At 40.5% G+C, this 27,036-nt stretch overlaps 1 protein-coding gene across 5 annotated transcripts in view; it reads right to left on the bottom strand.

The window, feature by feature from the left end:
* Positions 1-14,619: 14,619 nt before the first annotated feature.
* Positions 14,620-27,036, bottom strand: part of ARMC9 (armadillo repeat containing 9) — a 98,164-nt gene continuing 85,747 nt past the window's right edge. For all 5 annotated transcript variants that reach the window (XM_072142449.1, XM_072142448.1, XM_072142451.1 and 2 more), the window contains 6 exons: positions 25,603-25,707; positions 19,137-19,252; positions 18,938-19,062; positions 17,597-17,723; positions 17,132-17,274; positions 14,620-14,997 (listed from right to left, as the gene is read on the bottom strand). In XM_072142449.1, the coding sequence (XP_071998550.1) occupies positions 14,975-14,997; positions 17,132-17,274; positions 17,597-17,723; positions 18,938-19,062; positions 19,137-19,252; positions 25,603-25,707 (639 nt within the window). In that variant the 3' untranslated portion in view covers positions 14,620-14,974. The remainder of the gene's footprint in view (positions 14,998-17,131; positions 17,275-17,596; positions 17,724-18,937; positions 19,063-19,136; positions 19,253-25,602; positions 25,708-27,036) is intronic.

The following is a 27,036-nucleotide window of genomic DNA, read 5'->3' as shown; positions in this document are numbered from 1 at the left end:
CATCCTCCTAATATACAGGTGAGAGACACAGACATCAGCTACACATGAATCTGACAGGTTCTGCTGTAACATGGAGCTGCTGTATCTCTCCTATATACACACACAGGCACACACAGGCTGCAGGGGGCGTGGCCACCAGCACCAGGAAGCACATCATTATACAGCCTCACATCATTATACAGGCTGTCAGTCAAGCACTGGGGGTGTGGCTGTGCCTCCCACTCATAATCAAGTGGACAGCTTGAATATGCTAATGCTTCATTGGACATTTCACAGGTCATTTGCATACAGCTTTAGGACCTCATTGCTTAGGTTTACAGGCATGTAGAGGGACAATGAAGGGATGGAGGCAATGCTCTCTAATGGCAGTTTATGAAAATATATTTAGTTTAGGGGGGTTATTTTGCATGACGGGTTCTCTTTAAAGTTATAGGTTCATAGGCTTAGCATGCAAAACAGCACTAAAAAATGTTGTGCCATTTGGCCACTAGGGATATTGATAGTTATAGTTCTTACTATATAAGTATACTGTATGTATTCACTTTCCCCATTCCATTAGTAAACTGTTTGATTCTCTAGCATTACCATTTGTTATGGTTGACTAATGGTTCTTTATGCTTACATCCATGTGGGAAAGTTCCAATGTTGATTTCCCTTTACTTTCTCGTATGTTCCTCTACCAGGTAACTATGCTGTCATACCACGAACCATGGGAGTAATGGCGCTTCTCCTTCAGCTTCTCTCTCAGAACCCTCAATTGTGGCTCTCTTAGGCTATGTATCTTTCAAAAACCTATCTTTACCAGATTCCAATGCAAAAGGGGTTAACTAGGAATATAAACCTTATTAAGGTTTATTACTACCCACCAAAAGTCATTATACGGCATTTGAAAGAAAACTATGGAGACAGCCTGGCTGGACCTTGCCCATTTTGGCAACAGAGTGGAAGAAATCAAGAGAACCAATGAAATGTCCAGCACTGACTGGATAACCATGTCCCTATGTTCTTCAGTAGCATACATCTGAGATTTTGGACAGTATATTGAAAACTATTATAGTACTAATCTTTAGCTCAACATCACATCACAACATCATCTATCTGGACATTCTGACAAAGGGCCCATTTTCATTGCAACTAGGACATTATTTGTTTCCCTTAGAGAGTCCTATACTTGAGGTATCTATGGCTACACTTCTTTGAAACATTGACCATTACATACCAATGCTCTTTGACAATATATTATTGTACAACTGACACATTATTTACAGGAAACATGTCAAATTGTTTGTCGGAGTGCTTATTGTGGAAAATTAGGTTCGGGACACAGACTTGGCCCATGCTTTATTAAATAAAATGCAAACAAAAACACTGCCTTTCTTAGGCACAAAACCTGCTCGTCCGAGCTCTAACTGAACACAACTCAACCCTGGCTATATTCCCGGTAGGTGCCTTCCTACCATGCCCTGTGTCACAGCCGTCTTTTCAGTCAGTCTTTGTACTCTTCGGCAGCCAGCTCCAGAAGACAACGAGACCCACCATCATCAGCTGATTGTGAAGACATGGTCCAAACGCCTGAGATGAACCAGGAATTGGGAAACTTGACAGCTTTTTTCCAGTGGATCGGGTGGAAGTTATGGAGATTGTCCTTCCTCAGCTTTTGTAGTGCTTTGGGTAGCAACCTGGCACTCCCTCAGAATTGTCTTAAAAAAATATTATGTATTGTTTGTTAATTTAGATTTATTGTATGTAACTCTTTCATCACAGTGGTTTCTAAGGCCTGTTGAGTGACGGATTATGTCACCGAAAATCCTGTTCCCATTCTCAGGATTGTCTTTGAGCACCTGAAATGTCCATACCTTCCACTAGGTCCACCAGCAAAACATACACTTGTTATCCCACCATCTGGAATGGGAACTTCCTTAAAAGGTCACTTGCATCCTTACTTATACTTGTGCAACAAGGTGAGAATCCTCTCTACTCCCTTGTGCTGCCATAATAGTTTGGAATAAAAAAAACCTCTGCCTTAGTGTAGTTATTAAATGCAATGTCCTTTCCCCTTTGTCACTGGATTACAACTGTCCACCAGCTTCGAAGTTTCACAGATTTGGACACTCTTTTCCCAAGCCAGCTGCAGGGCCCCCTTTATTCTGGCTTTTACAAGAAGCCAGCCTTTGAAAGTCTCCGCTTTCCACTACACACAACTACCTGGGGGCCTCAGCCCAATAAAGTGGAATAAAATAGTGGCATATAACACTTTTGCAAGTGTCTAAAGTACCTTTAACAACAAGTATCAAAAAACAAAGACAAGGGGGTGGATGAGTGGGAGAAGGTAGGGCTGATGGGAGGGATGGGTGGAAGGGATGGAACCCCTGGCTCCGCATAATCATTGTGGAAACAGGTTTAGATCAATGAGGAAAAGAATAGTGCGTTAGTAGTTGCTAGAGAGCCAATTCTTGAGCGAGTCTCCACTTGGGTCCATTTAGACCAAGTGGAGTAATAAGCCTCCATCCAGTTGTCGTCCGATGCCCTGAGTTCTTCCATACAGCAGATGCGGTCAACTTTCTCAATCCACATCAATCGGGGGGATTGAGACTTACAGAGTCTGGGGATCACCAACCTTAAGGCCACCAAGAAGTAGCTTAGGATGCCCTTCTTGATGTCGCGAAGGCTACTCGGGAGCATTGAGAGTAGTGCAATAGCAGGTGTAAGATCCCCAGTGGCTCAGCATATGTTCCTACATAGGTCCCAGACGGCCGACCAGATGGAGGCTATCACTTTGCAGTCCCACAATACGTGGCACATGGAACCTGGGGCTGAATGACAGCGCCAGCACACAGGTGACACAGAAGGGAATATCCTATGTTCCAACATGTAAGAATCTTATAATTTGTTTCTTGAATTTAACTGGATATTGACAATTTGTGAGTCAAAACAAGGGATTTCTCCCATGATTCCCTGGAAAATTTCTCCCCTAATTCCTCTTCCCATGCTGTCATATATGACAAAGGAAGGTCATCAGCATTGGCACCTCATAGCAACCTGTATAGGAAGGACACATGGGGGGACTAATTGTTTAGAGCATAAGTTCTCAAATGTAGTCAGATCTCTGAGGAAACACTCAATAGAGGTCAGGGAGGACAGGTAACTCCTCAATTACAGGTATTACAACCAAGCTCCCGGGTAACACCCTCTCTCACCTAGTAGTTTGGTAAAAGGGCAGATGCTGGAATCTGTGATAAGATCATTGATTTTCCGCAGTCTCCCGTTCCCAGGCTCCAGGAGAGATCATGTCCTAAGTGCCTGTGGGAGTCTAGGTTAGTCTTGGCCAGGGATAGTGGGCCAGGGATGGTGGCTATCTTGGTTCTGGTTTCAAACTTGCCCCATGCTGTCAGGACCCCAGACATTAGCGGGGAAACCCTCAGCAACTCACAGTTAGTTTTAGGAGGTAACCAGAACACCCAGGGAGATCTCTAGAAGTGGGGAAACCACATTTTATGTCAACCCATAGTTTGTCTTTGGTCTGTGAGGCAATGTCTAGATTGAATTTGCAAATAGATGCTCCAGTGATACCGAGTGAAATCCGGTATCCCCGACCCCCATCTTCTTTATGCCTGGTCAGCAGGCTGTGTTTTAGTCGAGGTGAGGATTCTTTCCATATAAATTTTGTAGCCAGCTTACCTAGGTGTTGTAGAAAAGATGGCGGTAAGTCTAGATGGACTGTCTGAAAAATGTACAGAATTTTTGGTAGCGAGTCCATTTTAAGAGAGTTCATCGAAAAAGTTGTATAGAGGGTCTCAGTTATGAGGAAAGATTAAACCAACTAGATTTATTTAGTCTATAAAAGAGACAACTAAGAGGGAACTTGATTAATTTATATAAATATATGAATGGTCCATACAAAAAGTATGGTGGAAAGTTGTTCCAGATTAAATTAAATCAAAAGACAAGGGGGCACTGTCTCCGTCAGGAGAAAACAAGGTTTAATCAACAGAGGAAACAGAGTTTTTTTTACTATGAGAACCAGGGCCGGACTGGCCCACCGGAGTATTATCTCTGCTGTAACAGAGATAGTTGCACTGCCATTAACACTGAGTGCAACACAGTCAGGAGTTTTCCCTGGTACACGACGCAGTGTGACCCCTGATGTGCGTCATGATGATGTAACTCACGCGGACGTACGTCTTGTCAGTCCCACTGTAGTGGATAAGCTACGGAGAAGGGAAGGGGATGATGCAGGAGCGCTAGTTATTGTTTTTAACTACTAGACTGAGCCCATTGCAGGAATATATATATTACAGGGGCCACTAGAGGATTATATATAATAATGGGGCCCATTGCAGGAATTTATATAATTAATCGGCCATTAGAGGACTATATAAAGTATAATAAGGATGCACTAGAGGACTATATACACTCACCGGCCACTTTATTAGGTACACCATGCTAGTAACGGGTTGGACCCTTTTTGCCTTCAGAACTGCCTCAATTCTTCGTGGCATAGATTCAACAAGGTGCTGGAAGCATTCCTCAGAGATTTTGGTCCATATTGACATGATGGCATCACACAGTTGCCGCAGATTTGTCGGCTGCACATCCATGATGCGAATCTCCCGTTCCAACACATCCCAAAGATGCTCTATTGGATTGAGATCTGGTGACTGTGGAGGCCATTTGAGTACAGTGAACTCATTGTCATGTTCAAGAAACCAGTCTGAGATGATTCCAGCTTTATGACATGGCGCATTATCCTGCTGAAAGTAGCCATCAGATGTTGGGTACATTGTGGTCATAAAGGGATGGACATGGTCAGCAACAATACTCACGTAGGCTGTGGCGTTGCAACGATGCTCAATCGTCTGTCATTCAGCCCCAGGTTCATGCACCTTGAAAAGCCTGAATGAATACTATTTCTAGCAGACTCTTAATGATATTTTGAATAAAGAAATTAAAGACTTTTAAACGTTCTAATCAGGCAGATAACATCAGTTTAGAATTTGTTCTTTCTGTGTTCACTGACAACATTGGATCAGTGGAAATAAATGAAAGTGTGAAAAAGCCCATTGAAAAGAATGGTTCAGTAAGATATCAGTAACAATTACTGAAGTCATGAAGAGAAAATCAATTTATATGTGTCTATAATCCAAAATGGGTTCAGTGAAAAATCACTGATTTAAAATGTGAATCCACCCTTAGTATTTTCGCAGATCACTCATGTGGGCAGATTTATTACTAGGCAGGATCTACTCCAGAGTGTTTTTTGCACATCAGACTTATTAAAAATTCTTAGACATGAGGTATTAATCTTGTTTGAAACTTTAGAAAAAGTCCCACAAAAGTTGCAAATTTGGTGCAACTATTTCTTATGTTTTCCTTGACCAGTGGGAGACTGAAGTGGATTTGTACCTCAATTTGGAACTTTTTAAATATTTTAACTTCATAAAACTCTCTAGAACATCTGGATTTATTCAATTTATAAATCTGAAGTAATAATGTTTGAATTAAAAAGTGGAGTTAGTTGGCAAAAAAATGTTACAAATTTGGTGCAAATTGGCAGATGCAACATTTGTGACTGATGTAACTACCCTGATACACACTCCCCAAAGACGTACAGTAGTTTGGGATGTTCCATGTAAACCAAATGTTACAAAGATGTAACTCAGAAGAAACATCAATTTTACATGGTTTGGTCTTATGAAAGAATACTGTTTAACAATTTTATAGTTATCTTTTAATGGGATTAAAAATATGAATAAACTAGGTATCCCCACAAACTTGAATAATTAATCAGGTTATTTAATATGGTAACAAAATATTACAAAAGTGCCTGCAAGTTCGGATCCTTCAATTCAAGTAGAAACTGAATACTATATCATGATCTCACTTGCAAAGAAGGTGCCTGTTCACACTGGACTGCTGTCCAGTTCTGTGCAGGGACAGTGTTAAATGATTTAATGATAAATGATTTAATTGTATATAAACAATTTAATTTTATATAAATGTTACAGACAATCGATTGGGATGAGAATTTTTTATTTATTACACAAAAAGAGTGAATTGTGTCAAAAGATGCATACTGGATAATACAGGGATCCCAGAAGAAAACAAATCTGATTTTACTGACTTGTTGAAATATGGTTTTAAAAAACAAGGTTTTAACCCATTCGTGACTGAGGGTCAATGTATTTTAAATAGTTAAAAATCACATCAAATTATATTTATAAACAGCAATATTGAATAATTGCAGAACAAAATGCTACATAATCTTTGCAAAACTGGTATAACATTCCGAAGTGACTGAAACCGTGACTGAAACCGTCTGGCAGCAGGTTGTCAAAGGGGCCAAAGGGGTGACTATCAACCATAGCAAGAGAAGTTGGCCATTCCAAGTCTCCCCCAAGAAGGCTGGTCGCCCTCTAAAGACCAATGCAAGAGAGTACAGGATAATGTGGGGAATCTACATCGATAATTGTTTCAACATTGTAGCTGTAATTGCTTGCCAGTTTGGCACTGAACAGGTTAGGGATCTGTCTCATCATATAGCGTCATGGCGTTTAAAGGACATCTACCACCAGGATGAAGGATTGTAAACCAAGCACACTGACATACTGGTGTGTGTCCCCTCTGGCAGGATCTGCCCTTTTTTAAGCTTTTTATGCACTTGTTTAAACATTATGCCTTAGGGGCACCATACTCCATGAACACCTATGCTCATTTGCATAATTTTAAAAGCTTTGAAAAAAAAAAAACAGGGCATAGGAAGCTAAGAGAAAAGCAGATCCTGCCAAAGGGGAGCACACCCAGTGTCGGACTGGGTTTCCTTAGGCCCACCAGAGAAAATCAATTTGGGGGCCCACTCTTCATTATTCCCCAGGAAATATACTACTGCAGCCTCCAAATTGTTTTCCGATGGACCTCTGGAGTTCAGTATTGGATTGAGCCAGGGCCCACCAGAGGATCCTCTGGTACTCTGGTGGGCCCGTCCAACACTGAGCAACACTGAGCATCTATACTGAAAGCCCACTCTGCAGTGACCAAACCTCTCATTAGCAGAAAGAATCACAAGGCTAGACTCAAAAGGCTGAAAAGCATGTTGGGTGGTCCACAATTTATTTTAGTGATGAAATCAAGTTTAATTTATTTGGAACAAACTGGAAAGACTAAGGCCCCTTCCACACTAGCGTTGCATTTCACGTCAGGGTGCAATGCGTGAAAAACTGACGTTTTTGGCTGCGTTTTTGTTCCATTTTTACTTGGAGTAATTAGCGTTTTTGCGTTTTTCACGCGCGTGTTGTTAGCGTTTTTTTGCGTTTTCGGCGCGTTTTTCACGCGTGAGTCAATGGGAGACTCGAGCATTTTTCAAAGGGACCATGGTTTGGGATTAAAATGTGTTATTTAATTGAAAAAGAATGTCTTCTGATAAGTTACAAACATCTGCGATCTATTCTGCACTGTTCCCCGTGTATATTATCTCCCGACAAGTTAGCAGATATGAAGAACAGTGAAGAATAGAATAAAAACAGTGAACACAGTGAACACAGTGACCACAGGATCATTTAAAAAAAAAACACAGTGCAGAACACAGTGCAGAATAGATTACAGATGTTCGGCACATCTGCTTACTTGTCGGGAGATGCGCACGGAACGGTGCGCCCAAAATAGCATGTGAAGAACAATATATATGTGTGTGAAGAACACATTGCAGATGTTTAAATACATCTGCAATGTGTTCTTCACACATATATATTGTTCTTCACATGCTATTTTGGGCGCACCGTTCCGCGCGTATCTCCCGACAAGTAAGCAGATATGCCGAACAATCTATTCTGCACTGTGTTCTGCACTGTGTTTTTCTCTTAAATGATCCTGTGTTCACTGTGTTCAATGTTTTTATTCTATTCTTCACTGTTCTTCATTGTGTTTTTTTAATTAAATGCTCGATCGCGAGCAGGGGAAATACTGTTATTCTGGTCACCTAGCAACCCTTACGTTTAAAACACTTGCAATGATTGCGAGTGCAATGCGTTCTTGATGCATCTCCATAGACTTGAATGGGGCGGGAAAAACGCGCGTGACACGCAAAAGTAGAGCATGCTGTGATTTTGACGCGCGTGAAAACCAACGCAAGCACGCGCAACGCTAATGAAGAAAGACCCATTGAATACAATGGGACAGAGTGCAATGCAAGTTCTGCGCGTCAAATGCACGCGCAGAACTCGCGCGTGAAAAACGCCAGTGTGGAAGGGGCTTAAAACCAAAAAGTGTGTGAAGTCAGTGAAAGGTGGTGGAGGAAGTGTCATGGTTCTTTCCTTGTGTTCATCATTCAATCATCCAGCAATTTTCATACAGGTCAATGCCCTCAGCAAAACAGTTAAAGCAGTTCTTTTAAAGAGAAACAGGATGAAGTTAACCGGATGCCTTTCTGTACTATCCTAGGTTTTGACTCTTAATGCTTTTTGTTCTCCTTTACCCTTTTCATGTCATGTTTCAAAGTGTACGGAACATTGCCCAGTTGGCAGTCGTCATTTGAGCTGTTATCATGTAGGCAGAGAGAGTTTGGTGGTTTACTATTGGGGCTCACTGCCCCTTCCCCTCCTATCCTGAAAGTATCCCATCTGTTGTCTAATTAGTGATTTGTAAAAGGGTTAAACTAGGTCTTTATCATAAGCATTTATGCCTCTCCTGAGAAATCCCATAATTCTGTATGCTTTGGCAGAAGATGCCTGACTTCCAACTATTTTGCATATACTTAGTTACACAGATTCTTTGCTCCTAAAAATCTACATTTTAATTATTTTGTTAGTGGTTTGTAAATCCAACTTTGACCACTGTGTGAATCGTTATGGGACTGCTCTTGGGACCAGATGTTGGTTAAGATATGCTTGAATCTGTTCATGTCTCTTCTACATGTTCCCAATGTTAGTGCATACTGGTTGATTCAAATGAGTACAGATTATTTTTTTACAACTCTACCCACAAGTGTTCCATTGCAGGAAGGGCTGAGGACTGTGGAAACCAATCCTATCTGCTTGCCTAACGTACCCAAAATGGTATCTGACAACTAGTTGACATTCTTTTGCTGCATGAAAATGAACACATCATAGGAATACGGATCAAAACCAAGAGGACAATGCAGTACAAAATACGCACAGATGGTCAGAAAACTAGCAAGATTTAGTAGATCAAGGATAATGGAAATCCAGAAAATTCTAGCAAACTCCAAAGCAGACTTATAGCAAGCACAAGGAAGTGGACAGACAACCCTTTTAGGATGGTCCAAAAAGTGATTTGACCAGTCCCCTGACATCCAAACAAACCAGACTAGCAGGGGAGGAATGTGAGTAAAGGAGATATATGTCCATCACTTCTAGCTACACTGCCTGCAGCCTAGATGAGAGGCATCAGGAGACAGACAAATGTGGTGAAAATCAATTCAGTTAGCCAGGAATTAAATAAGGCGGCGTTGAGACTAGTGCAGGACAAAATTCAAATTAATGTCTGGCCATAGATGTTACATTATGTTAATATAATACTAAAATGCTGAAGTGAGCAAAAGCAAGCCTATAGAGACATGCATCCAGCCTAACAATTAAGTATCTATGGCAGGCCCTCATTATGTTACTAGCTGCCATGGTGACAGAACAGAGACCTTAGATCAAAGTGCAGTGGCCACCAAATCTAAGGAGTGATGCATATCCATAACAACAGGAGCCTGTCATTCAGTTACTGTTTTCAGTAACTGTGGATTGTGGTGCAATAGCATGCATCGCACCATGACATGCAGTTTCAGGAAAATAATTAAATTATTTGCTTTACACATGTAATTTTGATGAGTTTGATGCATCATTGTCTGGAAGCATTTCAGGGTGATATCTATTTTTGAACATAGACCTTTTTGTTTTCTACGTACTACTTCTTCCTACTTTCTAACAAAGGGGAAAATGTGTCAAAAATTACTTCAAGTAAGATAGTTAGATGCTGAAAAATAAATGTGATAAAAATTAGAACTGTATAGCCTAAAGTATAATAGTTGCGCCCCCCCCCCCCTATTGTCTTCATGTCGGAAAAATAAGGCAGTTTTTGGTGCAATTTAGGCCATACCTCCTTTTACTAGGGTTAAGGCCCTTTTGTTGTATTATTTTCAAAAGTATCTAAAATCTTTGAAATTTATGATGCAAGACATTTTACCAAGTTTTGGTGCAAATTACAACAAAGTTGTATCTTTTTTCAGTTATTTTTGCCACTTTTATTTATTCAGAAATGCTATATAGTGTACTTTGTACTTATGCATTTCACTTGCAGTTCGTAATTGTTTTATAACATTTTCAGATTACATTTTCATCACATTGCATTTTTTATGGTATTTCAAACACATATCTTTAAACATGCTTATTAATGACTGCACATTTTTTATAATTACAGGCGGTCCCCTACTTAAGAACACCTGACTTACATACGACCCCTAGTTACAAACAGAGGTCTGGATGTTGGCAATTTACTGTACTTTAGCCTTAGGCTACAATAAACAGCTATAACAGTTATCACTGGTGTCTGCAATGAAGCTTCAATGTTAATCTTGGTTCTTTTGAAAAACCAACATTTTTAAAATCCAATTGTCACAGAGACCAAAAAAAATTTGTCCGGGGGTTACAATGATAAAGTATACAGTTCTGACTTACATACAAATTCAACTTAAGAACAAACCTACAGACCCTATCTTGTATGTAACCTGGGACTGCCTGTATTATAATCCATTTTTAATAATTTAATGTATGTATGTCGTTTATAAATGTGTGTAATATTATTCTCTGTTGGGGGAAGCAAAAGTATTTCCCCCTTCCTAATCTTCTGGATGTTTGTCACAATAAAATGTATCATTCTTCACCAAATTTAAATATTATGGACCCAGAGAGGAGGAGTACGGCCCCCTAAAGCAAACAGGTCCATTGCAGCCATAGTGGTAGTTGCGTTCCTGTTCCTTGCAGATCCTCTCCAGTTCATTCAGGTTGGATGGTGAACGTTGGTGGAAGCCATTTTCAAGTCTTTCCAGAGATGCAGAATCGTGTTTGGGTCAGGGCTCTGGCTCAGCCAGTCACAATACATTACAGAGTTGTTCTAAAGCCACTGCTTTGTAATTTTAGCTGTGTGATTAGGGTCATTGTTGGAAGGTGAACCTTCGGCCCAGTCTGAGGTCCAGAGCACTTTAGAAAAGGTTTTCATCCAGTATATCTCTGTACTTGGCCTGTGTCTCTATACATCTTTCCTTCAATTGCAACCAAGGTGATTTAAGTGCCTTTGAATGTGGCATGGTTGTTGGTGCCAGAAGGGCTGGTCTGAGTATTTCAGAAACTGCTGATCTACTGGGATTTTCACGCACAACCATCTCTAGGGTTTACAGAGAATGGTCCGAAAAAGAAAAAACATCCAGTGAGCGGCAGTTCTGTGGGCAGGAATGCCTTGTTAATGCCAGAGGTCCGAGGAGAATGGGCAGACTGGTTCGAGCTGATAGAAAGGCAACAGTGACCCAAATCGCCACCCGTTACAACCAAGGTAGGCAGAAGAGCATCTCTGAACGCACAGTACATCGAACTTTGAGGCAGATGGGCTACAGCAGCAGAAGACCACACCGGCTGCCACTCCTTTCAGCTAAGAACAGGAAACTGAGGCTACAATTTGCACAAGCTCGTCGAAATTGGACAGTAGAAGATTGGAAAAACGTTGCATGGTCTGATGAGTCTCGATTTCTGCTGCGACATTCGGATGGTAGTGTCAGAATTTGGCGTCAACAACATGAAAGCATGGATCCATCCTGCCTTGCATCAACGGTTCTGGATGCTGGTGGTGGTGTCATGGTGTGGGGAATATTTTCTTGGCACTCTTTGGGCCCCTTGGTACCAATTGAGCATCTTTGCAACGCCACAGCTTACCTGAGTATTGTTGCTGACCATGTCCATCCCTTTATGACCACAATGTACCCAACATCTGATGGCTACTTTCAGGAGGATAATGCGCCATGTCATAAAGCTGGAATCATCTCACACTGGTTTCTTGAACATAACAATGAGTTCACTGTACTCAAATGGCCTCCATAGTCACCAGATCTCAATCCAATAGAGCATCTTTGGGATGTGGTGGAACGGGAGATTCGCATCATGGATGTTCAGCCGACAAATCTGCGGCAACTGTGTGATGCCATCATGTCAATATGGACCAAAATCTCTGAGGAATGCTTCCAGCACTGTGTTGAATCTATGCCACGAAGAATTGAGGCAGTTCTGAAGGCAAAAGGGGGTCCAATCCGTTACTAGCATGGTGTACCTAATAAAGTGGCCGGTGAGTGTGTTAATGAACAAAAAAACATTTTTTTTGATCTTACCAATTGGCTGCAATGAAACAAAGAGAAAAATACTTACTGTACCTACTGTACTCTATGGGATGAAGCAAGTAACAATACCCAAACTGCTGGACTACTCCAAATGGATGCTAAACTCTTATATCCCCCATATAGTTACCCTATGCTTTATAGCCGAAAATAGAGCTTGCTGTAATTTTTTGCAGCTACAGGACGGTACAGCGAGCACACATTGTGCTCTCTGAACAGCTCCGTGGGGCTACTGCTGTCTTTGGTGGACGTACAAACACCCCCCTCCCGATCATGTGAATGTTGCTCACGAGGTGGATATGCTCTTAAAGATAACCCTTACTCTAATAATGTGGAGGAAGGCCCCTCCTATTAGGTGCTGTACCAGCTTTTTTCATGCCACAATGATGAATGGATGTACAAACGGAGAACTAAGTGTCCTCAAGACTTCTATTCTCTCTAACACAATGCATGTACATCAGTAGCTACAATACTAGAAATTCCTGTCACTATGTGTTGTTTATTTATGCAGCCACCAGGCAACTAAATATCTGGAAGAACGCAGCATATTTTTTTGCCATTAATGTGAAAATTTGGGAAAAATCAATATTTCTTTCTAGTTGCTCTGTTTACCAAGCAGTAGCTTAAATACATTCATGCTGCAGCCTAGTTATAATGGGTACGATCTGCAGGTGATGAAGTCAGACCAACATGTGGAGAATTCCTAGTGCGCACCGCTAATATATATCAATACATCAGTCACAGCTGCTAGCAGGGCCTGGGATATGGCCCTAATGCTGATTTAGTCTAATCAGCAGGATAATAATTATTATTTATATAGTGCCATTATATTCTGCAGTGCTTTAATAATCATAGGGGATATATACAAATGTAATATCACAATACAGAGTACATACAGTCATGTGGAACAACAGGATCAAATAGATCATAATAAAGTATTATACTTACCAGTACTGATAAGAAAAAAGTATTGGTTCTTTGCCAAAACAGGAATCTCATTCCAAGACAAGACAAGGCTTTAACTTTATTGACCGGCCCAGCCAGAGCCACAACCGTGGCTGACACCTACTGTTAAATGCTGTGAATGGGGACAGTAATGGGTCATTTAAACCCAACCGTAGGGTTATTCCATGAAGAGAAGAATATCAAATATTCTCAGGATAATAAAATAACACATTCTCCAATTCACTGTTATTAACAAAAATACAGCATTTCACAGATATAAGTTCTCCCCCAAATTACAAGACCAGCTCAGACACACAGGCACTTTTTGCCGACAAGAAGTAGCATGCAGAGACTTGCTATACAAGCTACTGATAGATAAGGTCTTTATTTAGGGGAGGAAGGCATATAGCAGAGCTGACTGTGTGTGTTATAGGTGAGTTAGCAGGCGGGGAGTGTCATTGAGTTTTATATCTATCTCATGGATCTCATCTCTCTTTTTCTATGTGTCAGATACTAGTAGAATGCTCAGAAGCCAAGTAAAAGTGAACATAAACCTGTACCCTATTGATCTAAGTACTGTATATACTCCAGTACAAGCCGACCTGAGCAAAAGCCGAGGCACCTAATTTTAACCCCTTAAGGAGGCAGGTTTTTTTTTGCTCATTTCTCACTCTCCACCTTCAAAAATCCCTAACTTTTCAATTTATCTGTGTACAGAGCTGTGGGAGGGCTTATTTTGTGCATAACAAATTTTACTTCTCCGTGACATTAATTATTATGCCGTGTACTGGGAAGCGGGAAAAAATTCCAAATGTGGAAAAAAAATCACATTTGCGTCACTTTCTTGTGGGCTGTTTTTATGACTTTCGCTGTGCGCTACAAATAACACCTCTGCTTTATTTTACCTGATTGTGGTGTCAGTAGTTTGCTTTGGCTTTAAGATGGATTGTGGAGCTTGAGGAACTCCTAACAATACTACCTCTACTCGTTCTGGGGCCTTGATAGAAGCTGTTGTGTTTGATTTATGATTACTCGGTCTAATTAAACCCAGCAGCTCTGATTAACCCCTTAAGACCCAGCGGTCAGTGCTATGCTATGAGGAGTGGAGAAGTGGTAATAAAGCACATCTCCCTTCTCCCTAGGGTCAGAGACACCCAGAGACACCCATATTGTTTTTTGAAAGTGAGAAGTGAAAAACAGAGATGCAGAAATGATAAAGGACCCCAAGAACACCGTAAGGGTTACACGATCTAAGAAAGGAATCAAGAGAACATTGTATAAATGATTTAAATAAATAATGTGAAAAACATGTTTTAATATAAAAATTGTAGTGAATATTATACAAAGTTACATTGTATTCAATGATTTGTATCCAAAGGGTCACATAAATAAATAAATAAATCAAATAAGCAGCAAAAACCTCTCTACAGTGTAAGGACCCAATCAAACAACCTCTCACAATCGTTTTATGTGAAGAAAGAATATTGGGGTCACACAGGAATGTTGGGGCTTGATTGGTGCTTGCTAATTTAATTTTCTATATTATATATCATTGCCATAGGTAGATCAGGTGTCTCAGACTGAAGAAGGGAGAGTGAAGGCAAGTCTTAGCTCTGCATTATTTCTTGAGGGTATCGAATTGCCTTGTTCTCACTTTCTGTAGGACTGGCTACCTGGAAGATAAAATGCAACAATACAGGGATTATGATTTAAAGAATACAGAACATGTTGGAAATTCCAAGCACCTAAGTAATTGCGTTCACTACCTACCTAAAGATGGCTTTGTTGCATCTAATAGCTATGCCTCGAGAAAACTATTCAACAGTACTTACTAGAATTTAATAGTTAAGGATTACTGTAAATATACAAATTTTATTAGCATTATTTAAAGAGGACCTTTCACCACCTCACTTATATAGAGATTAGCATACTATTCTGAATCAGTCCCAGTATCTGACCATTATAATCTGTGTTGTGGCAGAAAGGAGGGGCTGGAGGCGTGTTTACTAATCTTCTCTCATACTGTCCAATCAGTGGCAGACAGTGTGTTATCTCTCTGTGCTCTTCTAGATGCCGTGTTCACACATTCTGCTAATATTCTTTTGACATTAAGTTAACATGGTGTATACAAGAAAGCAAAGTTACAAATTGTGTTGGAAACTCAAACTCAATGTAAACATGCAAGCAGTGTAAACACAAATGCAATGTAAACACCATGTAAATGCAAATGTAATGGACATGTAAATGCGATGCAAAAGCCACATAAGAGTGACACAAAAGCAAACAAAATCATGTTTACATCATGTTATCATATTCACAATTTCGTTACATTGTGTTTATGTAAACATGGTGTTAACTTAATGTCAACAGAATATTAGTGGAATGTGTGTGAAAACAGAGAAATCACAGCTCACTACAGTTCATAGCAGCTTCTCTGACATTGCCTGCTGCTAATTGGACAGTATTAGAGAAGATTAGCATAACACACGCCTCCAGCCACAGCTCCTCCTCTATGACAGAACACAGATTACAATGGTCAGATACTGAGACATGTGTCTCCACAACCATGGTGCTAGAAAAATAAAAGTGTATCGCCACCATTATATCTTTATATATCAGTATGTCTTATTCATTAATTCTCATGAACGTTTACTGGGGAGTAGGTTGATTTTGTTGTAGGTCACTTATAAACTAAAATATCACATTTTATGTCAAAATAACCCGATTATTTGTTCTCCACTTCCAAAAAATCTACACAGCACACTGATCACCTTATTTTTAAGACTATAAAAGACGCACTTTTTCAAGACAAAAATCTTGCTACAAAGTGCCAATGTTTTATATTCCAAATTCAACACTGCCAGACCCTCCTAACCGCTGTCCTGTGAAGCACTGACAAGTACCACTGCTCCGCCCTGTCCCTCTCCCTGCCTCTGCCCTGTCCCTCTCCCTGCCTACCCCCTCTGTCCCTCTCCCTGCCTACCCCCTCTGTCCCTCTCCCTGCCTCAGCCCCCCTTCCTGTCCCTCTCCCTGCCACCACGTCCCCCTCTGTCCCTCTCCCTGCCCCCCCTCCCCGCCCCCCCCCTCTGTCCCTCTCCCTGCCTCAGCATCCCCCTCTGTCCCTCTCCCTGCCTCAGCATCCCCCTCTGTCCCTCTCCCTGCCTCAGCATCCCCCTCTGTCCCTCTCCCTGCCTCAGCATCCCCCTCTGTCCCTCTCCCTGCCTCAGCATCCCCCTCTGTCCCTCTTCAGGTCTCCACCCCCTCTTTGTCCCTCCCCCTGCCTCCTCCCCCGCTGTGACTGTAGCCAGAGAATTTTTAGTGTCAAAATTTTTTTCCCATATCTGGCATACAGGACACCAAAACACTATTCTACATCAGGCACCAACTTGCAGATATTACATTTTATGATGGCATTACTTCTCGACACAAAATGAACATAGCTAAAGCCCATCTTCTCATCTAGCACTCTTCTGTGACTCCTATCCCTACATGCTGTGTACAATATACTTTTCACAGTACTCTTCTGTAGAAAGATTTTAATATTATCAGCCTGTCAAACATTCTCTCTGCAATATCCTCTTTACGCTGTGCCAAATAGTACAGTCAAATCGGAAACCTGTGTCGTATGCAGATGACCCAGAGGACAGGATGCAGATTAAATGACATTCCAGACAGAGGTCCATGACCTGTAAATACCGCTATGTAATGTCCAATACATTGATGCAGCATATATACTACTAAACAGATAAAGCAGCAACCCCCTTTTCCTAACATTGCTTAGAATTAAATTATTCCCTGTATCCTTACTTTGTCTGCTGTGAGTAGAGGATCCAGCAGAACTGGGTCGGCTTTGTTGAGGTCCAGATTGTGAAAACTGAGGTGCAATAGTAGGGGTCTTAGCCTTGCGTGGGCTGGCATTCTGTATTTCAGGACTTCGTGGGAGCCAAGTTCTGATAGGAGAAGAAAACACACAGAAGCTCTAGGAGGCAATCATGCATTACTTTAATGTGTCTGGCAGGTCACTGTATTAATAATTAAATCATGACTAATTGTTTCCACTTTTGCGGGTTGAGGTTCAATGATTTGTGTGAAAACAACACAGACTTTCTCACTCAAGAGCTGCTGGACAATAGCAGAAGCCTTTCCAGTAACTCTCTGTGGTGAAGGTGTTGTGTTGCTTCAAGACAAATTGCTTGTGGCTGAGAAGTGGAGGGAAAATAGTCTTACAAGCCAACACTAACCATAGTTCAGACAATGCTGTGGTTAAGTCACCTGTTACTGTGCCCATTGCTTTTGTCCAAACTCAAATCTAAAATTCTAGGAGAAGTAGGAGAAACGGGTCCACGGTGTTCTGACCGAGCACTTGGAGAAAAAAGTCGAGATGATTCAGTCTCAATGGCTAAAAGGAAAAATACGATAGGAACAAGTTGATGTCGCGTTCTTGGACAGATTTGTACACATGACAATTCTGGCTATAATGATTTCAGGCATGTCCAGCTACACACTATTGGACATCTATACAAGACTACAAAGAAACAGAACTATATATTCCTGTGAATAAATAGGGTAATCCTAGAAAACTTACTCAAGCACCAAAAACGGGAAATAAAACAAACATACAGTATGTGGATGCAATATAATTCTTTTTTAGATCGATATTAAAAAATCTAATATGAAAATGACAACATATACAGAAAGAAATTCTGTCTATAGGTAAACTGCATAGTATACATACATACATACATGAATCAGAGTATACAGGAAACGTATACTTAAACCCTCCGGTGTATAGTCTGTCCTGGTCTGTATATAATTGTATTGTTGGCTTGATGTATTTTTTGGGGGTTTCATTTTTTCTATGGGCCTGTACAATATCCTTTTTCTTTAAGGCTCTAAGTATATATATTGCCTCTATAATATGATCTATTTAGCATCCATCTCTAGTTTATATACACATATATTATGCAGTGTACTTATAGACAGAATTTCTTTCAGTGTATGTTGTCATTTTAATATTATGTTTTTAATACTGATCAAATAAAGAATTATATTACGGTATATTGTATCTATATATGTTTGTAGGTTTATTTCCCCTATTTTTGATGCTATAGTATAGGACATATAACATGTATTACATTTATAATGGGATAAAGCTTTGTAATGCATTGTAGGAGACTTGTATTTGTTCCATGTACAGACATTACAGCTAGAGCATTTATGCACAGATAATTTCCTGTGAAAAAGGAAGCGCGTCATCTTTCCGTGTTGATCTGAAGAAGATTTGGACTGCATAAAATTCTTTGAACATCTGCATATTAATGCCACCAGCTGCAAGGTCGTATGCAGGACATAGGAGAGTTTCCACATGTGTGACAGATGACAGATAAAATGTGCTGGGAGTGGGTTATCTATGGACCCTTCCAAGCAATGGGTTTTGTTGTAGCCGGCCTGCTTGATGTTACTAAACAAAAGTCCTAAAATAAATGTGTTCCAACTGAAACACACAGAAGTAAACCAAAGATGTATCTACAGAAATAAGAAGGACAACTTAACTGAAAATAAATAAAAAATGAAAATAACTAGGCCAAGTAAAGCCTAGTTATAGGTGCGTACATGTAGATGTAGAAGAAAAATCGGCTGTACTGGGACGGCTTCCACTTCGTGTGGGGGGTCTTGAAGACAATTTTTGGACTCTGAAAGCGCTTGAAGGATTTACTTGGGATGTTATATTGTCTGACCTAGAAACAAAGTAGAATGTGAATAATAATGACCCCAACAACATACAATAGTAATGCAGACTCTGAGCACATACACAGTATGCACAGCCCGGTGACTGCTGGGGGTTACAGGTCTCTGGAGCGGCTCATCAATGCTCTGCAGTATGCCAGGAAACATTCTCTTCTTTACTTTTAGGGTGTGGGTCATGATCTGCAGTGAAATAGAGAGCGATAAAACTTAGGGTTGATTTTTTTTTCTTAGAGCTAGGAATCATTTTGGTTAAACATTTATCTAACCCTAATACATTAATCTGTGTTGTATGTATAACCTTTTCCTATATAAAACTTTATGTTTGTAAAGTAAGGAACCCGTCACTGATCAGTAAATTCCATCAATATTAATATAGTATAGTTCTTACATGTGTATGTACAAATAACTAATGACTTTCAGAACAATTCTCATATGCACAAAACATATGCATATGCATAATACCCTTATATCATAGGTCAATGTAGAATTTGCACTGAATTTGCACTGAGAAGAACATGTAAACTGCTTGTACGTGTATTTATGAAGTGTCTGCGCTAGTTTTGTGTTTCGGCTGCCCTGTGTCCGACGCAACACAAAATTCTGCACATGAAGGAGCGGAACGCTGCAGAGTCAAACCATGCGACACATTTATTAATGTGACTCAACAGAAATGTGTCACACACTCTATGTTAAAGGTCCACCCAAAAAAAAGAGAGTTGGTGCACACTTCCCGAGCAGTGCATGGTGCGCCAGATTAATGAAGAACGTGCGCCATAGTACAATAGAACATACGTCACATAGTACAATTTGCACTACATTTGATAAATATTGCCAATATTCTCTGCTCAGCAGAACTCTTAAAATACTATATAAATATGCTGCTCATTTCCTTGTGGATTTATTTTATCATCACATTAACCTAATGTCAAGAAGGAAGTTTGGTCGCATTAATCAACATATTTTACTTAATACATTCTGAACATGTGACACATGACTTAAAAGGATCAAAACTATAATCTGTACTAATACGTGCAGAATACTGGAGAACCAACAACCTAGGGCACTGACACATCTATTTGGGTTGGGTTAAGCCAGATATGCCAGGCAGGTCATTTCAGATTCCAGTCCTTCCTTAAACTGCCATTTCTAAATTATATTTAGTGAATGAAAGAAAAACAAGAATCTGGTACTAAACTAAAAGATGTACAGCCTACAACAAACCTCATTTAGAACCAAAAGGTCCTAAACAAGCAAAGCAAGCTCCAATCCTAACAGAAAAAAACACTTGACCCAAATAGATCTTAAATTGTAAAAAAATACATCCTTATTAGACATTTGATAACACAATATACCACATCAGATAGTAAAGGCATCAATCTGAACAAGGATAAAAAGTGGCCTAGATAAAATCAGGCCTGGGGTAGGTAACTCAGTATCACTATGTGGTGTTCAACAAAAATCACCAAAAAAAATTGACATTGTATCGTAAAAAAACAATAATATAGCAAGTACAAAATATAGTAATTAAAGGGTTTTCCCATGAAAGAAAGTTCTCCAACTTTAACCCTCTAGTGATGTTTACACAATAAAGATTAATAAAGATAATTTTTTAACCCCTTACTTTACAATTTTACTCAGTTTTATTGCTGTTTTAGCTCCCATCACTCAGTGATGGTCAGTGAAAGATTCCAGGGTGTGGGCGGGGACTCCCTAAGCAGACACTTCATTTTTCCTCTGTGCTATGAGATGCTGTGTGCTGACAATGTGCTTAGATTATTAGGGTACAGGTTTATCTACACTTTCATTTAGCTTCTGAACATTCACTAGTATCTGCCACATAGAAGAATAACTATCTCACCTATAACACCCACTGTCAGCTCAGCTATACGCCTCCATCCCCAGCTATAAAGGATTTATCTTGCCTGTAGTTTGTAGAGTAAGTCTGTGCACACTGCTTGCTGGCAAGAAGTGTCTGTGTGCGAGTTTGTCTTGTAATGGGGGGGAGGGGCAGAATCACACTGCTATTCATGAGAAGAATCTGCCCTGCTAGACCATAGAAGATTAACGGTCGGATCCCGGGGCAACAAAAATTGTATACAGCAGGACTGATAGAGAAAGGTTGGAATTATATCTGACTGAATATATATCTCTGAATTAGAGAATGTTTTATTTTGTTATCCTAAGTATATTTAGGAATCTTGTCTTTGTGGGAATACCCTTTTAAAACAAGATAATGGGACTATGCAATAGCATTTGTTGAGTGTATATAAAGGCATATATCACCACACTGAAGTAATTGCCAGTAGTATATCTTCACAAATGCTTAAAGATGACCTGCCACCCAGAAATTCGGAACTAGGAGCTGTTTACTAAGAGGCAGCTCACTGAGAGGCAGGGGCTGGCAGGCTGTATACTTGGGGGCATGGTTTGGCAGGCTATATACTAGGATGCATGGTCTGGCAGGCTATATACTAGGGGGCATGGTCTGGGAGGCTATATACTATGCTATATTCTGAGGGCAGGGGGCTGAATAGCTATATACTGGATGGAGGCTGTGGCCAATACATTTCCCACCCTAGGCTTATACTCAAGTCAATAGATTTTGTGTTAAAATAAGGTACCTCGGCTTATACTCAAGTATATACGGTATTCCACACCGTGCTATAGAACACTTGTGATGGAATAAATAAGGAAAATTTTGTTGGAGTGCTGCTTCTATTTTGTTGAAGTTTGTTGAAGATTATATTTTGTATTACATCCCTTACCATTCATCATTTTGTATATTATTCATATTTTGTGTTTTTTGCTAAACACCATATAGGGTTACTGAGTTACCTACCCCAGGGCTTATTATATCTAGGCCACTTATTAAATACTTCTTCAAATTAATGCATTTACTATGTGATGTATTATATTATGAAATGTATAATAAAGATGTATTTTTTAAATATTTTAAGCTGTATTTGGGTCAAGTGTTTCCTATTAGGATTTACTACACAAAAAACCCTTCATAATCTTGCAACTGCATCTGGCACCGTAACACAGGGAAAGATAGGACATGTCCAATCTTTTCCCAGAATACGGAGCGGTGCACTGAAACTTGCGTCGGGGTCAGTGTGAGGCTCCTTCTCCATGGGTAAGGGCATGTTTTATTCTACATGATTACTGTGTGGTAGAATTTTATCTTTTTGGTTGAATTGTTCTATGCACATTCCACGTATTTCAGATAATTTACTAGAGCGTAGCGGCAATTGTGTGAATGCAGCCTAACTCAACATAATCTCAGAGGCTTTTCTGATTCCAAACTGCTCAGTCCAATCATGGTAAAGACTGTGGGGCTTAACCCTGGTGAAACAATTAAAGGGCCATTTAGAAAATTCTGTGCATGGCAGGACCATCGTTAGCTGTCAGTATAAGCTTTTCTGCTCACAAACGTGTACATTCTCCGATCTTTGATCTGTTGTATGTGGCCTGAGCGTCATCCCACATGGCAGACGTCAGGGCCATGTGTGAGTCCATAGAAATGCATTGCTATTACGTGTGCTAGCCAACATATAGTACTCATACAAATTCCATCTTTGTGTGCATGTAGCCTAAGGCTCCATGCACACAGCTGGGTGTGTGCAGGGAGGGAGAATTAGCGCTTCCCAGGGTCGGGGCGAGGTGTAGGTGGGGGAAGGCAATCGCCTAGGCCTCTACCATAGCCTCCCATCCTGGTGCGCCTGCCTGGCCTCCATAGCGACCAGCGATATGTGTATCTTTAAGATACACATATTGATGTTTGCTGTGCGCAGCTTGCACCCTGTAGGACCTAGGAACACAGCTGCGGCTGACGTCATTGCTAAGGCGCCGCCTGGATCCTGGTGTGAGAGGACACCGCGACGCAGAGTGCAGGTAGGCAAGTGTTGTTTTATTTCTTGGGACATGGCTATATACTACAGGGGGCAGGCTGGCTGTATATTACAGGGGGGCAGGATGCCTAATATTCTACAGGGGGGCAGGAAGTGTTACATACTACAGGAGGCAGGATGCCTTATATACTACAGGGGGGCAGGATGCCTTATATTTGGGATTGGCTATATACTACTGGGGGGGAGGGGTAGGGGACTGGCTGGCTATGTACTATGGGGCTGGCTAGATATACAGAGGGATTGGGCTACCTATATAGTGGGGTAGTGTGCTGGGGCTTCCAAATTAATAAAGGGGAAATTATATGGTAGTACATTTTATAGTATATTGATGGGTCGCAGTGTATTATTTGTATATGCAGGTGGCACTCAGCTGTTATGTAGGGGAGCAACTATATTGACTGTGATTTTTTTAGGGGAGGAGTGTAGAGATGTTCTCCAGAGGCCACCTTCACCAAGGTGGCAAATTCTGCAGAGATAAGTCACGACTGGGAGAAGTTTCCACGACATTCTGTACCTGATGGAGAAGAATTGGCAGCAAAGAGGAGACTACAGGAGGAAGAGTGGGATGAACTGGACCAACACAGGCATAGAAGGAGACAGCCTAACAGCAAGTGATGTCTGTGCACGACTGCAGCCCAGATGTGCAGTACATGTAATGCTGGTATATATTGATGTGTGTAGTAAATTAATTTTCGGTATATATTTATAAGTGCAGGATATTATTATGTGCTGTTTATTCATTGATGGTAAATATTTATATGTGCGGCCCAGTCATTGGTATCTATGCGTTTGTTATATTCATTGCTGGAATATATTTGTGTTTTCTACATTCTTTTTGGTATAATCATTGCAGGTATTTTCACTGGAGGGACATATTTGTCTATTTCACACTATATTCATGGCTGGGAGGCATTATTGTAGATGTTTCCATACCTTCGTTATTATTTTTAATTTGTTAGTGTGTGTGTGTGGGGGGGGGGGGGGAATTTCACTTTTCCCATTAGGATAGGCCCTAATTCGTCCTAGTGCCCTCGGGGAGGGCGCAATTTTGTTCGTCTGCCAAGGGCACCAAAATGCCTCGTCCCGGCCCTGGCACTCCCCATACCTCCCCACTCCATAAGAGCCTAGTGGACGCTGGTCCGTCGTAAGACAGAGCATGACCTATTTTCTGACCAGGTCACGGTCCGCAATTGGGGCACCATACACCACAATGACCACAAGCCATTGCTACCATTATAACACTGGACCATTTCAAAATATGGTTATTGCGGAGTTCATTGTGATTACCAGAATACAAAGCAAATTGCCTCCAACTTTTAGAAGCGGGTGGAATATTAAAGGTATTCATGGAAAAGACAAGCATGCAATAATATTTTTAAGGTTACAGCAGCAAGCTGCAGCTTTGTAATTAACGTTTGTAATTAAGGTGAGATCACATTTTACCAAATAAAGCCATATTGTGAAGAGAAACATTAAATAGAATTCTGAGAATCTGGAATGACAAACAGATTAGCTGGCCCATCCCTAATAATAGGGCCAGTTTGTCTAGGATGTTGAGTCTCAGGTATTCATTGATTTTATTCTTCTAATCCTTATGCTTTATGTCATACATCACTCATTTAACCAAACTTCCTCCTTCCCTGTAGTTTAGGTAACTGTAAAACAATCAACAGAGGGAACGAGATAGAAATACATTTATCTGAGCTGATTTCTATTTTCAGACCAGAAAAGTTTTTATAAATGTGGTTTTGCATATAAAACTTTATTAGGTGGACAAGCAATCCACACCTGAAATATGTATGGAACACTCATTACAAGGAAGCACCTAGTCTTCCAGTGACTGGTTAACATTTAATCTACATGCCTTATTAGACTGTAGAAAGGTCATAACCTTTAAACTACAAACTGAACAATGCAGTGAAAAAATATTTACCCCTGGACCCCGTCTCAATGTCTTCTAAATTTGCATTTTTGTCACCTTTGACCAATGCAGATGATAAAACTACTTTTAATATCCATAGTAAACACTAAATATTGTCTTGATGATCTTATTGTTGGGAAAAGTTTGCTAATAAATCAGACAGCAGACCAAATACAGATGACAATTGGGTTCTGTCTCACTTGTCACATCCAGACATAATTACTACCCGACCTACTGATCCTGTCTGGCAATGTGACGCAGCATCACAGACAGCAATTTTCTTGAATCTACCAGTATGGAAAAGGTTACAAAATCACTGCCAAAGTTCCTTGGTATCCAACAAACTGTTATCCACAAATGGAGTGGCCAACCCATATATATGGCTAAGGAGGTCTCAAAAGCACCTACATCTACAGGACTGCAGCCTCATTTGTACAGGATCCCATAATAAGATATACATCCATGGTGTTCACGATAGAGCTGCAAAGTGGAAACCTTTAATTCTGCTCTTAATGAGAAATGCTCAAGCAAAGCTGGGTTACCTAGTGGGAACAATATTTTAAGCACTAAAGCAAGTCCACATCTGAATGGGTAAAAAAATCCTCACTGTACCTCATCACATTTTCAAAGGATAATAACCACATCTTCAGATGCATGTAGCTGGTACAAGATATAACACTGCAGATAATGATACTTACTCCAAGGTAGTCTGTAGTCAGAAGCTTTTCCCCAGTTAGTTCTCCAGCTTGGGGTTGAACAACCTCATCTTTATCCAAATCAGCCTCCAGAACATCTTGTTCTTCCTGAATGTAAATGCAGTAAGAGTGGCAGTGAGAGAAATGCATAATGCATGCCTATTTTACCAATGTGTAATACCAGGAAACACAAGTAACGACAACTGGGGAGATTTAACAGAAGTCTATGAGGTAAAACTGTTCTAATTGCCCTTGGCAACCAATCATAACACAGCAGACTTTATACCCTAAATAATTCCACTCAAACTCAGTTAAAACTTTACCGACACCAGAAACAGGATGAGGGGTAGACAATCACCAAGGGCGCCACTTTCCCGACCTAACTTGGGGGCGACGTCCCAGCACTCAAAATTAATCTACGGTATGTGCATTTTCCATTTTTCCATACACACATACCATTGAAGACAGGCCACTCCTTCTGGATGCAGGCAGCACAATGTTATCGCTGCCCCCCCCCCTCTGTATGTAGTCGCTGACTACAAAATTATGTAATTGGAACCACCTTTCATAGTGAGGACATAGGGATCAATATGATCACGCTGCCAGCATCCTGTATGAGACGTGCAAACAGAAAAAAGCCAATTGTAATGTAATTTTTAATCTTTCTATGGGCTGGCCACAGGTGTCCATAACCAAGGGGGTGGAGGGTTGGTAGATGGTGTCCTAGAAATTAAGTGGTTCTGTGCAACATTCATTTTAATTTATACTGGGGGTGCCGTGGTACATTATAATGGTGGGGTGTTGTGCCACATTTATACTGTAGGACAAGGGTGCTACCTCTATACTGGGGGGTGCCTTGTCTTGGCCCTGCCGAATACTAAAGAGACTTCACTTCACAACTATTTTCTCCTTCATTTGCTACAATAGGCAATTTGGAGATTATTGCCCTTTTCACATTAGTTAAAAGCTGCAATAAATTGACGAGATTATCCAACTACAGTTTTTTCTTAATTATGTAATGCAACAGAGGCTTTTAATTGCTACTTTTTTTTTTAGGCACAAATAGTACCATTTTTCCACATGCTGTTGCAGGTCTCCTAAATAGTTTGAGGATCAGTTTTTACTGCAAAGGTATATAACACCAGCATAAACGTTAATTAACCCCATAAGAGATTGACATTTACATTGTGCACCACAGGTTCCGAGTTAGATGCAGGCTGAAGACAGCACAGCAAGGGAACGCACAATCACCATCTCCTACCTTTTATATAAGTCATGGCATACCCCCCCGAGCTCTACCTTATCCCTTCTGTTTGATCTAGGTTATAAGTGTTTGTTAGGGTATCACAGTTGGGAAATCCCACTGATCAAAATAATAGGGGGTCACATGTCCAGGAGTGTAACAATAGTAGTTCATGCCTTCTGCCAATCCACTCT

The sequence above is a fragment of the Engystomops pustulosus genome, chromosome 3 (assembly GCF_040894005.1).
Source record: "Engystomops pustulosus chromosome 3, aEngPut4.maternal, whole genome shotgun sequence".
Classification (NCBI taxonomy): domain Eukaryota; kingdom Metazoa; phylum Chordata; class Amphibia; order Anura; family Leptodactylidae; genus Engystomops; species Engystomops pustulosus.
This window is presented reverse-complemented; position numbering and strand designations above follow the sequence as displayed.